The sequence below is a fragment of the Crassostrea angulata genome, chromosome 4, assembly GCF_025612915.1.
Source record: "Crassostrea angulata isolate pt1a10 chromosome 4, ASM2561291v2, whole genome shotgun sequence".
NCBI classification, from domain to species: domain Eukaryota; kingdom Metazoa; phylum Mollusca; class Bivalvia; order Ostreida; family Ostreidae; genus Magallana; species Magallana angulata.
This window is the reverse complement of record NC_069114.1, coordinates 13,820,571-13,835,334: the sequence shown is the minus strand read 5'-3', so window position 1 is coordinate 13,835,334 and position 14,764 is coordinate 13,820,571. Positions and strand designations below refer to the sequence as shown.

Genomic DNA, 14,764 nt, shown 5'->3' with positions numbered 1-14,764 from the left:
AGGGCTGGGCTCAGCCACCCGTTACTGCTCAGAAAATCTAGACAGACCTGGATTAGCGGTATCGCCTGTCAATCAAAGGAAACATTATAATGAAAGTAAGATTAAAATTTGAGTAATACAAATATAGAGTATATTCAATATCATATGTAAAGTACATGTATCAATAAACAAAAGTTATTTCCCAATATCATTTTCTCAATTTCAGTTTGATGTAAAATAATTTCCATTCCATTTCTTGATTTTTAAGAAGTACCTTTTCTCATGAAAGTCACAAAGAAATTAGTCATGTCAAAAATGAACTAGAAGCATGTTCTACCGAACTTACAAATTTATAATACAAAGAAAATAGATTTCCTTATTAAAGAAATATAATGCTGTATAATCATTAAACCCCTGTGTATACCTTGCCGCCTAAACATCTTCCCCTGTATGTATGTATAAAGAATAAATTCTTAGATTAAACGCATTTTCTTTATATATGTCTATGCAGGCTCCTCCCTAAGACCTAGCTCTGACCTAGGGGTCATAAATTTTACAATTCTGGGCGTTTTTTACGAATTCGAATATGGAGGTTTTGGCCTATTTTATACATTTAAACTATATGACCATATTGACCCTTAAAACCTGATCCTCCAGTTGCTATGAATTTTCCGGATTAGATACGACTTAATGCACATCAGAACCATGCATTTATTTTTTTCTTAAATGTGTATGGGGGTAGAGAAGATTATTTTAAAAAGATTTAATACATAATTAATGTATGGACATACTGGCCTCGCCATAAACCTTTAACCTCTGAGTCAGTCAGAGGTCATGAATTTCATTCTTATGTTAAAAGACTTTATTGACAATTAAGACCCATTTTTTTTTAGATTTTTAATTCTTCTTGAAAGTCTTTAAAGTGTTTGTGTCTGGTCACAATGCAAGAATCACAATGCTGAAGTACTTATTTTACATACCTAGGCTTGCTCTATTGATTCTTCTGCCTCTTTTCGATCCTCAGCAATGTTCGATAACTCTAAATTATCCGGAATTCTGTTTTATTTCTTTCATAATTGTGACTTTTGTATAGTATAGACCAAAATAATAAGTCTTCTTGTGTTAGTTTCATGATAGGTGTTTCAACGAACTGTTGGCTTAAGAGTTGTACGGAGACCTACTACACAGAGGTATTAGTACATGTATATGGGTTCAAGCCATCAACGCACCGGTATCACTTTTTTTTTAATTGATCTAAATATTTATTCTATTATATCCATCGTGGCCAAAATTGCAATAGTTTCGTAAAATACATGAATACCACCAATAAATATCTATTTATTTCATTTATAGAGTTTGGGGGATAGGTAATATTTTTATGAAGAAAATAATACTTTGAGGCTGAGGATCGGAGAACCTTAATCTAGAATGTGTTTAATTCATTTTCAACATTGATGCTTATGATCTTTATTTTAGGTTCTTCAAATGCTTTACCAAAATTTTCATATCGGTTATCGAGTTAAAGCAAAACGAAATCAAAACGACACTGTTTTGTTTAAAACAAGAGCAACTTTCATGCATATTTCACTTTTTCAATATTTTTGGCAAATTAAGTACTCTACCTGAAAAGCTCCCTCAGTGCGTTTCTGTCACAAGACCTTGAGAATTTCGGCATAATCAGAAACCTTAATTTAAAGTGAAGCATTTCTTAAATCTTGAATACATTTTTATCAACCATGACTGACGAATGATTATTAGAAATTTCATCTTGTATTGGAATCTAAATAAATTGTCTAAGTTTAAAGACTCAAATAACATGATATAAGATACTAAGTCTACCTGAATTCTTATTTTTGATTTTGTCACTTGCTTGTACATCTCTAGAAAAAAGAACGTTAAAACTTTGGCAAAAAGTTTAAAAATTTGATACTTTTCCAAAAAAGGTGTTTAGCGTCCATCAAAAGGTGACATCTAATGTTCAAATAAAAATCAAATGTTGTGATGTCAGAGTAAACTTATAATAAGGAAGAGAGTTTGTCAGTACAAGTACTATGAAAGTATTTGCTTTTAATCAATTGTAGACAAAAAATAAAAAATGATATTTTTTCATAAATGCCGCACGTTTCAAATCTAACTAGAAAACATTGAGATAGTGACAAAGGGCCCCGCTTAAATTATGCACAATAAATTTATTTTGACCTTCACCTATAACTTTATAATATTTTCCAGCTGGCATAGAACTTCTAATTCAACTTTAAGATCAGTGCACGCGATTAACCAAAATTTAAAATTGTGTTTAAGTCAAGCCAAATAGGGCTAAGTGAAGAGTATATACATGCTCGTAAATAGATTTTTTGTGTTATCCTTTATGACCTTGACACTCGACCAACACACATCATTCAAGGTCACTGTATTCCCTTTGATCAAAGGCACCTTATGGGCGATGTATGGGCCAGATTGGAGCAAAGAGAAAGAAAATATGCTCCAAACACGGATTTTGCATATAATTCTGCTATGATCGTTACTTTTGACCTTGAAAAACGATTCATGGTCACTACACACCTTTTACTCAAAATCTCTGGTAATGTGCAGCATGGGCCAAATATGCTAAAAGGAAAGTATATACATGTATATTTAGGCTCTGTAAAAAGGATTTTTACGTGGTCCGATGTGACATTAACCCTTGACCAATATACTTTACCCCAGCCACTCCGTGAGTGAAGTATGACCCAAATTAAATCAAAATAAAATAAAACAGATAAAATATGCCCCGGACCAGGATTTATTATGTAATTTTTCTATGACCTTTTCTATTGACCTTAACATCAGGCCTAGAAATTTGGTTCGAGGTCACTGCACACTCTTTACTCAAAGGCACTTGTGTGTGAAGTATGAGCCAGATTAGGCGATGGGAAGAGAAACATGTTCCGGACAAGCGTTCTCGTATGGACAAACGGACAGACAGATAGGTGGACGGACGGACGAACAGACTGATCACTATTGGGCGCCAGCAGAGCGGGGCACTAATAATCGAGCTGGTGGAGAGAAAATAAGATAAAAGATTAAACAGCATGATGCGACGAAATTCTTTTTGTAGACGATAATTCTTATACCTTTTTGTATGGTCATTTTCAGATAACCCTGTGTCTCTGTTTGTTGTTCCACTGAAGGTGTCCTAAGTCAAAAAGTAACCATAAGTATCATATACTTCTATTTACATCTAAACACTCCCCATCTCAGTTACCTATTTCCATTCAAAGTGCAAAATTAACGATTGTATATACAAATTCAGTCCCTATAGATTCCTTATTGATTTCTTACCACTTCTTCTGTAGTTGAAGATCTCCTTGGAAAAAAATAAATCTATTTAAAATCAATGGCTTTTTACATTTAAACAACAGGAAGATTTTTTTTTTCTATTAGCATAAATATTTTTGAAAGCAGAGTCTGGAACTTATGTTGAAATATAATTCAAAAATCACCTGTACATTTGACTTCATTGCCATTATAGTACGTTATTATATCATACAAACGCTCTCCACTGTAATTGTGCACAGGTCCATCGTAAGTCCAAATCTATAACTTTTTTTATGATTATAAAAGATTTTAAAAAATACTGTTGTAGTTGTAGTTTAATGATTCAGACACACATATACTGAATACAGCTCGACTGAATAAAGACAATATCTCCAAAATCATCCTTATCGCTACCACAAAGTTGGGACAAGACCTCCCCCCCCCCTTGCGAAAAATTACACATGGTCTTCTAAACCTTTCAATTTTTAACAAAACTCTGTGCTTTATTTTTAATTATAAAACTTCTATTTATAACAGATTTAGATTGTTTTATTATCTTTTTTGCACAACAAAATCATTTTAATATTTAAAAAAAGTATAGATACATGTATAGTTACATACATTATTCCGCGAAAAACAACTACTCATCTTGGACACTGTACGTGGAGTTATTGGTACAATAAGGGTACCCTTTTGGCAGCTATCCGCCTGCCCGCCATTTTCACTATTTCAATAACCTGATTTTTCCTTTGAAAACCTGGTTAAAAATTCTCTTAAAATTCTTACATGTAGTATTCGGAAGCAATGAAGCTACATTGGGCCCCACGGTGGTTTCCAAACTCCATACCGCTCAAAATATATTCATCCCTCAGAAAATTTGTTGATCCGTCTCATTTCTAGAAAAGAGTACGACTTTACTTATATTCCAGTTTAGATTACGTGTCAATTTTTTTTTAGAGAAATAAGATATTAGGCATTACTTTTTAACCCTTATCGTATAATACTGGGAGAATTTAATTACAGAAATTAGCGCATTTGTCACCTCGGCAAAGATTTTAATATACATGAACCTCTTCCTGTTATTATGTTTATTTCCGTCCATTCCGGTGATTACGACATGTCTGTTCCCGCATCAAGGCAGTTGCCATATAAGGTCATGTCAAAATTTGACAAACTTGTATACTTTACATTTATCAATATGTATCATGTCAGATGTGTTATTGCCGATTCTGAAGATACAAATGTAGAAACTACGGATTGAAAGTTTTCAAAGTTGAAGGTTTTATTACCTAATGAAAACAACAAAGCTACAAAATGTGCATCATACGAGGGAACTGGGTCAAATCTTAAATTTGTTTTAACCCGAGTTTTATAGATTACACGATCAGAATTAAATACTTTTATACTCAGACTCACACACCAACATAATCGCATATCCAGATTTACAAGTTTACATTTCTGGATTTTTTAACACAATTACCCTCCATACATTTCTTCAGAAGTTTTTGGACAGATGCATCTTATGAATATTATTCTCCTTCCACGAATTTATATACAAATTAAATTTGTTGTTATAACTAGACGATTTTTAAATAAATTCGTGGAAAGACATTTTGAAAAAAAGGTGGATTGAATTTTGCAATAATATAACTTCTTGTAACAAAGAAATTTAAATAGAAAATTAAAAATGATAATTTTACATGCATAAATCAATATCGCAGTGTTGAAAGCTTTTAAATCCAAATGATCATTAATTTAGCAGAATTTCTGAGAAAATATCGCATTGTTCATAAGTTTATAAATTAAATTATGGACCATTACTGAATCAGTAAATCCTTGAAAACAAACATTTGGTATTTTCAATATTAATTATCAAACATAAGTTACTTAATTATTTAGACAACACAATAAGGATAATAATTCATACTTACCCTATTATAGCAGTATCCATAATAGATAGCGTAGTATCGTTTGTAGTAGGTCGAGTTATACATCGTGTAGTTGTCATTAGTGTGGTAGTGGTAACCACACTGGTGTGCTTCCACTGGGGTAACACTTACATACAGAAGTACGAGGACACCAGCAAATAGAAGCATGTTTATCTGGAATAAGCCAATCAGAAATGGAAAATCAGCAAAAGAGTAGAGAGAAGTCGCTGTATTTTAGGAGGAAGATGTGCTTGCGAACCGCAAGAAAATTTCTCGCACGCTAATAAAAGTTGGTAACAGTATACAATTTTACGATTGAGTTAACGGTTTACACGTCCAAAATGTTAAATGAAAGCAATACCGGTACATGTATTATTATTCAAACCTGTGCTGACGCCATCGTTCAATTTCTCTATTTATATTCTACAACATCGATTCATATTTTTAATGAACAATAATTATTGCTGTATTCTTAATGCAACATTGAAAAGTATTAGACAAATAAAAAATCTAAATTATAAATAAAACTAGATCGTTCTCGTTGCGAGCAACGAGTGGGCCTTCCGTCCGATTTTTGAGTAAATGAGATAAAATCCTTCACTTTTAAAACTAAATTGTTTATCAACGCAAAAAATTAGGACAACAATTTCGGCACCCGAAGCTTGAACCCCGGTCGCCTGAGCACATGTCCACGACTCTAACAACTGCGCTACTCGGACTCTCGGTTCAGGACTTTGATGCTAAATATCTCGGGAACACATCAATCGATTTCAAAACAAATTACGTATTCTGAATTAGTAGAAGAGTTGCTATCAACCCGTTATAAAAATACATAAATATAAAGCAAAAAGATGAAAAAATTCGATTTTATCTTTCCTTCAAGTGACAACCGGAAGTGACGGCGGACGTTTTATGACCATGTTGCAACAGGTAAAATTGATGTCTATCCTCACTGAAAATTTCAGCAATATATCTTTATTCGTTTTTTGGATCTCTAGCCGACAAAATTGATTTTTAAAAATCATAAACGGACGATAACTTCCGACCGGAAATAACTATTAAAAAATTGAAACGGCGGTACAAACTTCAGATGCCGATACATCAACCCTTAAAATTTGAAGAAAATCGAATGAGCCATCTTCGAGAAATCGCCTGAACAAAATTCGTAAGACAAAAAAAGAATAAAAATAATTATTAGAAAAGTGAAAAAGAAACAATAGAATAATAGTAGGGTTTTCCGCTGAAGACGGAAGACCCTAATTATCGTAAAAATGATTTATTAATTATTTTTTTTCGGAAATTATCAGTTATAGTTTGTTTGAATATGTTACGATGATTAAAACTTAGTTTCGTCAAAACATTAACATTTACCTACTTACCTTCAGTGTTGAGTTTTGGCGGTGATGAAAACATCGAGTTCGGTCATTATATAATCAAATGGGATGTTCTGTAAAATCATACCTACACCCAAAACGGACATCCGTGAAAGCTTAAGGTAGCACTACAACATGTTTCGTTGAGCACTCCGGTTTCATTAACAATACGGACATCAATATGATGAGTTTTACAAAATGTCAACTTCCTTTTTGAATATGTTTAAGAAAACTAGCAACTAGTATTTGCGTTACTAATATTTGCATAGTACATCTGTATAATTCATGAACCAAAAAAATGTATTTGTCCATTTTTCATTTGAAATTTTGGGATACATCTATATGTTTATAAATCCAATTATAAGCATTCACCAATTTCTTTGTTTTTCTTCGTTTGATAAAAGAAACACTCTCACTGATTTTTCAACGGTGTTTTGAAGAAATTTTAAAGCATTTCAGGTGATTAATTAAGGTCACTCATGTGACCTTTTGGCATTCGTCTTCGGACGTATACATGTGTTGTATTAAGTTGCCCGCCGTTCGTTAACATTTAAATTGTTTAGCTTCTTTGAAAGAAATGGACCAATTTTTACTAAACTTGGTGTTCTACCTATGTGGAGAAAGAGGAATCTATACTACTTTATCAAAATAATAGACTCGAATTTTTGGGCTTTAATACCAAGAAATCGGAAAAGTACTGTCTTTTGTTTTTATTGTTTTCTCAATCAGGCTTCGATAATTAATAATTAAAGAAAATTCCATTGAAAAATCCGGAAATCGTCCGAATTTTTTGGATTTTACTATCTTGCAAATGCGCATCACAACCACGCTAAATCACGAGATGCTCTTTAGTTTATGTTTCCATAATATCACATTTGTATGGATAAACTCAAAAACGATGATACAAATACGTGTAAATTTTCATTAAAATTTGCTATATATTCTGTTTATGAAAGAAAATACGTGAGATAACTCTAACTCAGTGCAATATGAAAAATTCCGAGAGTTCTGAATGTCAACTTGGTGTGCAAATTTGAGATATCTATTTCGCAAATGCCCGACATAATATGCAATGTCAACCCGTGCACGCACTGGTCAAAGTCTATTGTAGATTGTAAAATTCATGATCCCCACTATAAGGAGCTGAGATTTTTGATCAACATTGTTAAAGCTGTTGTATTGGTATTCAGCAAGCGTATTATCTGTTCCTGTGTATTGAACTGAAAACTACAATACATGTTTTTGATAAACAAGATATTTTATATCAGAAGTTGTGAAGTAAATGGCCCCATGATCAGAGGTTCTTGTGTTTGAGTAAAGCTTTCCACTTTTATGTTATGCTCTGAATATGTAGATATTCTTTGAAAACATCGTTTTCAATTATCGGTCACTTTACAGACAAACTCTGTGCACGGTTAGAAAAAGAGGGAAATCTTTCATTAGAATTGTATGGAAACATGGTCAGAAGTTCTATAGTTAGGATGGGTTTCACAAAATATACAGTAATTGGGCATTTATCTTCTTTACTACTGGACATACTAATCTCTCTCTCTCTCTCTCTCTCTCTCTCTCTCTCTCTCTCTCTCTCTCTCTCTCTCTCTCTCTCTCTGTGCCACAACTGGTCCCACCAGTTCCTCTTCACTTTCCAAGGATAGAAACAAATAGAAGGTATAAACTTTAAAGTTATACAAAATTGAAAAGACAACATTCTTTAAAACTATTAATATCAAAATAAGCAGAAGTTGCCTCCCTTTACCTGTAAATGCTTTCTTTTTCTTGGACATCGAACAGCATCCCGATTTTTGAGTACTTGTTACAGAAGTTTGAGCAACTTTATTGCAAATAAAAACTACTCAACTGAAAGCAGAATGTTGCAATTGCCCACCTTTTCCTGGCAGCATTTGATGATGTCTTGTGAGAAGTGGGGGATCTGTTTGAGATACAAGTCCTTACCCCACATGGCTTGGATCAACATCTGAGCAAGCTCCATTGCCGCTAGGGCTGGGCTCAGCTACCTGTTACTGCTCAGAAAATCTAGACAGACCTGGATTAGCGGTATCGCCTGTCAATCAAAGGAAACATTATAATGAAAGTAAGATTAAAATTTGAGTAATACAAATATAGAGTATATTCAATATCATATGTAAAGTACATGTATCAATAAACAAAAGTTATTTCCCAATATCATTTTCTCAATTTCAGTTTGATGTAAAATAATTTCCATTCCATTTCTTGATTTTTAAGAAGTACCTTTTCTCATGAAAATCACAAAGAAATTAGTCATGTCAAAAATGAACTAGAAGCATGTTCTACCGAACTTACAAATTTATAATACAAAGAAAATAGATTTCCTTATTAAAGAAATATAATGCTGTATAATCATTAAACCCCTGTGTATACCTTGCCGCCTAAACATCTTCCCCTGTATGTATGTATAAAGAATAAATTCTTAGATTAAACGCATTTTCTTTATATATGTCTATGCAGGCTCCTCCCTAAGACCTAGCTCTGACCTAGGGGTCATAAATTTTACAATTCTGGGCGTTTTTTACGAATTCGAATATGGAGGTTTTGGCCTATTTTATACATTTAAACTATATGACCATATTGACCCTTAAAACCTGATCCTCCAGTTGCTATGAATTTTCCGGATTAGATACGACTTAATGCACATCAGAACCATGCATTTATTTTTTTCTTAAATGTGTATGGGGGTAGAGAAGATTATTTTAAAAAGATTTAATACATAATTAATGTATGGACATACTGGCCTCGCCATAAACCTTTAACCTCTGAGTCAGTCAGAGGTCATGAATTTCATTCTTATGTTAAAAGACTTTATTGACAATTAAGACCCATGCATTCAATAAACATATGATTAGAAAAGATTTCAGTGACTTGCATTGACAAAAATACTATAAAGTAAGGCATCTCCGTTTGAAAAGAATTTCTCAATTTATGACTCATTTGTTTCTAATAATTTTTTCGATTTTTTTTTAATTTGCTCAAAGGCAGAAAAGTTTAAATTAACCACTGAAAACAGATGTTGCGCGTCAAGCTGAAAAACGAATGTCCGTGTATTGCAAAAAGAGTATGAAAATGTTTTTAATATTTTTTACAATTTTGCTCCAAACGACACTTTACTCCTACGCATTCCCTTTATTGTTACTGCATTGTTACTGCATTTACAGTAAAATAATTCATAGTCATTATCCCTTAATTCTGTGCAAAAATGCTTAAACATTGATACAATCTTTACATGCATAAATCTTTAGTATTGCTCATTTCAGTAATAAGGCCCATTTTATCACTATGGTGGAATAGTTCTGTCACTACTTGTAACTGACTTGTTTATTTTTTAAAGTTAATTTGTCAGATATGCAACTTAGTTCTTCATATAAAGTCGTGTTTTGAAACGCAGTTCGTTAATCGCAATTAAAAAGTGATGTGCGTTGTAGAACGCAGTTCGCAATTCAAAATTTATAATTTATATATAGGGCCCAAAATGTCAGGGTTATCTAATAGTGGTATACCTCTACCACTATAGAAATATGGTGTAGTGATTATCTCTATTTCTGAGACTCAGACTTTTCGCAGTTCAAAATGAACTGCGTTCTAGAACGCAAATCGCAATTTAAAATTTGAAATTCATATTTGGGGCCTGAAATTTTCAGGGTCATCTACTTGTGGTAAACCATTACCAATGTGAAAATATGGTGAAATGGTCATCTCTAGAGTTTGATATTCGGGCTTATTTGCAATTCAAAAATGAACTGCGTTCTAGAAAGCAATTCACAGTTCAAAATTCGTAATTCATGTTTGGGGCCAGAAATGTTCAGGGCCATCCACTAGTTGTATACCATTACCACCGTAAAAGTATGGTGATGTGTTCATCTCCAGTTTTTGAGATAAGAAGCCCTAAAAATATACTTCTTATAATTGGATTTTAAACATCGGGCTCGGAAACATCGAGTGACCCTACCACTCTTTCAAGGTGTCTCATATTGGTATACCACAACCACTGTGAAAAATATGGTAACATGTTATCTCTAGTTTTGAGATTTGGGACCCAATTGATGTAACACTATTCATTATAATGGGGTATCAAACATCGGGCTAGGAAACATCGATGTTATCTGGAAAAAGTATTTTTCGGAGGATTGACGTCAAAACATGGCTAAGGGGAAATAGTTCCCGATTTAGTTCATAGTATGAGTTAATCCTGGATTATCGTATTGTTTCTTTTTTATATTTTAATGGTTTTAAGAGTAGCGGATTGCGAAGGGGCTCCGACCCCTCCTCCCCCCTCCCCTCTATTTGACCCCCTCCCTCAAAAATTAACTAAAAGAGAGGGAGATAACGGTCGAACGAAATCAACAAGACAGGCATAAAATTTCTAAATAACCTGCAAACACATTTTTCATCAAGAGGGATTTGCTTTTCATATGTTTGTGCATCTTTTGGTTGTAATATCGATATTCATGGAGAACGGGAACACCCATGCAGGTGCTAATTTCACGGTTTTGTTTATACTTATCCAAATTTTAAAAAAAAGTAAGACCTCCTGAACTTAGTTGGAGTTTCTATGTAGCCCCAAATCCCCCTCCCTCTGAAAAAAAAAACCCGAAAGCGACATGCATGTACTTCATACATCCATTTATCCCATCACCCCTCCCTACTCTTCAAATATTTCTGGATCCGCGTCTGTTTAAACCCTATCCTTTTTAATTTGCTCAAAGGCAGAACAGTTTAAATTAACCACTGAAAACAGATGTTGCGCGTCAAGCTGAAAAACGAATGTCCGTGTATTGCAAAAAGAGTATGAAAATGTTTTTAATATTTTTTACAATTTTGCTCCAAACGACACTTTACTCCTACGCATTCCCTTTATTGTTACTGCATTGTTACTGCATTTACAGTAAAAATAATTCATTGTCATTATCCCTTAATACTGTGCAAAAATGCTTAAACATTGATACAATCTTTACATGCATAAATCTTTAGTATTGCTCATTTCAGTAATAAGGCCCATTTTATCGCTATGGTGGAATAGTTCTGTCACTACTTGTAACTGACTTGTTTATTTTTTAAAGTTAATTTGTCAGATATGCAACTTAGTTCTTCATATAAAGTCGGTTTTTGAAACGCAGTTCGTTAATCGCAATTAAAAAGTGATGTGCGTTGTAGAACGCAGTTCGCAATTCAAAATTTATAATTTATATTTAGGGCCCAAAATTTCAGGGTCATCTAATAGTGGTATACCTCTACCACTATAGAAATATGGTGTAGTGATTATCTCTATTTCTAAGACTCAGACTTTTCGCAGTTCAAAATGAACTGCGTTCTAGAACGCAAATCGCAATTCAAAATTTGAAATTCATATTTGGGGCCTGAAATTTTCAGGGTCATCTACTTGTGGTAAACCATTACCAATGTGAAAATATGGTGAAATGGTCATCTCTAGAGTTTGATATTCGGGCTTATTTGCAATTCAAAAATGAACTGCGTTCTAGAAAGCAATTCACAGTTCAAAATTCGTAATTCATGTTTGGGGCCAGAAATGTTCAGGGCCATCCACTAGTTGTATACCATTACCACCGTAAAAGTATGGTGATGTGTTCATCTCCAGTTTTTGAGATAAGAAGCCCTAAAAATATACTTCTTATAATTGGATTTTAAACATCGGGCTCGGAAACATCGAGTGACCCTACCACTCTTTCAAGGTGTCTCATATTGGTATACCACAACCACTGTGAAAAATATGGTAACATGTTATCTCTAGTTTTGAGATTTGGGACCCAATTGATGTAACACTATTCATTATAATGGGGTATCAAACATCGGGCTAGGAAACATCGATGTTATCTGGAAAAAGTATTTTTCGGAGGATTGACGTCAAAACATGGCTAAGGGGAAATAGTTCCCGATTTAGTTCATAGTATGAGTTAATCCTGGATTATCGTATTGTTTCTTTTTTATATTTTAATGGTTTTAAGAGTAGCGGATTGCGAAGGGGCTCCGACCCCTCCTTCCCCCTCCCGTCTATTTGACCCCCTCCCTCAAAAATTAACTAAAAGAGAGGGAGATAACGGTCGAACGAAATCAACAAGACAGGCATAAAATTTCTAAATAACCTGCAAACACATTTTTCATCAAGAGGGATTTGCTTTTCATATGTTTGTGCATCTTTTGGTTGTAATATCGATATTCATGGAGAACGGGAACACCCATGCAGGTGCTAATTTCACGGTTTCGTTTATACTTATCCAAATTTAAAAAAAAAGTAAGACCTCCTGAACTTAGTTGGAGTTTCTATGTAGCCCCAAATCCCCCTCCCTCTGAAAAAAAAAACCCCGAAAGCGACATGCATGTACTTCATACATCCATTTATCCCATCACCCCTCCCTACTCTTTTCAAATATTTCTGGATCCGCGTCTGTTTAAACCCTATCCTTTTTAATTTGCTCAAAGGCAGAACAGTTTAAATTAACCACTGAAAACAGATGTTGCGCGTCAAGCTGAAAAACGAATGTCCGTGTATTGCAAAAAGAGTATGAAAATGTTTTTAATATTTTTTACAATTTTGCTCCAAACGACACTTTACTCCTACGCATTCCCTTTATTGTTACTGCATTGTTACTGCATTTACAGTAAAATAATTCATTGTCATTATCCCTTAATACTGTGCAAAAATGCTTAAACATTGATACAATCTTTACATGCATAAATCTTTAGTATTGCTCATTTCAGTAATAAGGCCCATTTTATCGCTATGGTGGAATAGTTCTGTCACTACTTGTAACTGACTTGTTTATTTTTTAAAGTTAATTTGTCAGATATGCAACTTAGTTCTTCATATAAAGTCGGTTTTTGAAACGCAGTTCGTTAATCGCAATTAAAAAGTGATGTGCGTTGTAGAACGCAGTTCGCAATTCAAAATTTATAATTTATATTTAGGGCCCAAAATTTCAGGGTCATCTAATAGTGGTATACCTCTACCACTATAGAAATATGGTGTAGTGATTATCTCTATTTCTAAGACTCAGACTTTTCGCAGTTCAAAATGAACTGCGTTCTAGAACGCAAATCGCAATTCAAAATTTGAAATTCATATTTGGGGCCTGAAATTTTCAGGGTCATCTACTTGTGGTAAACCATTACCAATGTGAAAATATGGTGAAATGGTCATCTCTAGAGTTTGATATTCGGGCTTATTTGCAATTCAAAAATGAACTGCGTTCTAGAAAGCAATTCACAGTTCAAAATTCGTAATTCATGTTTGGGGCCAGAAATGTTCAGGGCCATCCACTAGTTGTATACCATTACCACCGTAAAAGTATGGTGATGTGTTCATCTCCAGTTTTTGAGATAAGAAGCCCTAAAAATATACTTCTTATAATTGGATTTTAAACATCGGGCTCGGAAACATCGAGTGACCCTACCACTCTTTCACGGTGTCTCATATTGGTATACCACAACCACTGTGAAAAATATGGTAACATGTTATCTCTAGTTTTGAGATTTGGGACCCAATTGATGTAACACTATTCATTATAATGGGGTATCAAACATCGGGCTAGGAAACATCGATGTTATCTGGAAAAAGTATTTTTCGGAGGATTGACGTCAAAACATGGCTAAGGGGAAATAGTTCCCGATTTAGTTCATAGTATGAGTTAATCCTGGATTATCGTATTGTTTCTTTTTTATATTTTAATGGTTTTAAGAGTAGCGGATTGCGAAGGGGCTCCGACCCCTCCTCCCCCCTCCCGTCTATTTGACCCCCTCCCTCAAAAATTAACTAAAAGAGAGGGAGATAACGGTCGAACGAAATCAACAAGACAGGCATAAAATTTCTAAATAACCTGCAAACACATTTTTCATCAAGAGGGATTTGCTTTTCATATGTTTGTGCATCTTTTGGTTGTAATATCGATATTCATGGAGAACGGGAACACCCATGCAGGTGCTAATTTCACGGTTTCGTTTATACTTATCCAAATTTAAAAAAAAAGTAAGACCTCCTGAACTTAGTTGGAGTTTCTATGTAGCCCCAAATCCCCCTCCCTCTGAAAAAAAAAACCCCGAAAGCGACATGCATGTACTTCATACATCCATTTATCCCATCACCCCTCCCTACTCTTTTCAAATATTTCTGGATCCGCGTCTGTTTAAACCCTATCCTTT

The 14,764-nt window shown here is 34.0% G+C and overlaps 1 protein-coding gene across 1 annotated transcript; it reads right to left on the bottom strand.

Annotated features, from left to right (window-relative positions):
• Positions 1–21: 21 nt before the first annotated feature.
• Positions 22–8,567, bottom strand: LOC128182079 (uncharacterized). Its single transcript, XM_052850696.1, has 7 exons — positions 8,463–8,567; positions 5,208–5,378; positions 3,475–3,555; positions 3,301–3,342; positions 3,093–3,154; positions 1,819–1,859; positions 22–65 (listed from the first exon to the last, which is right to left on the bottom strand). The coding sequence occupies exons 1-7, from the start codon at positions 8,565–8,567 to the stop codon at positions 22–24; spliced, it is 546 nt and encodes a 181-aa protein (XP_052706656.1).
• Between the last annotated feature and the right edge of the window lie 6,197 nt (positions 8,568–14,764).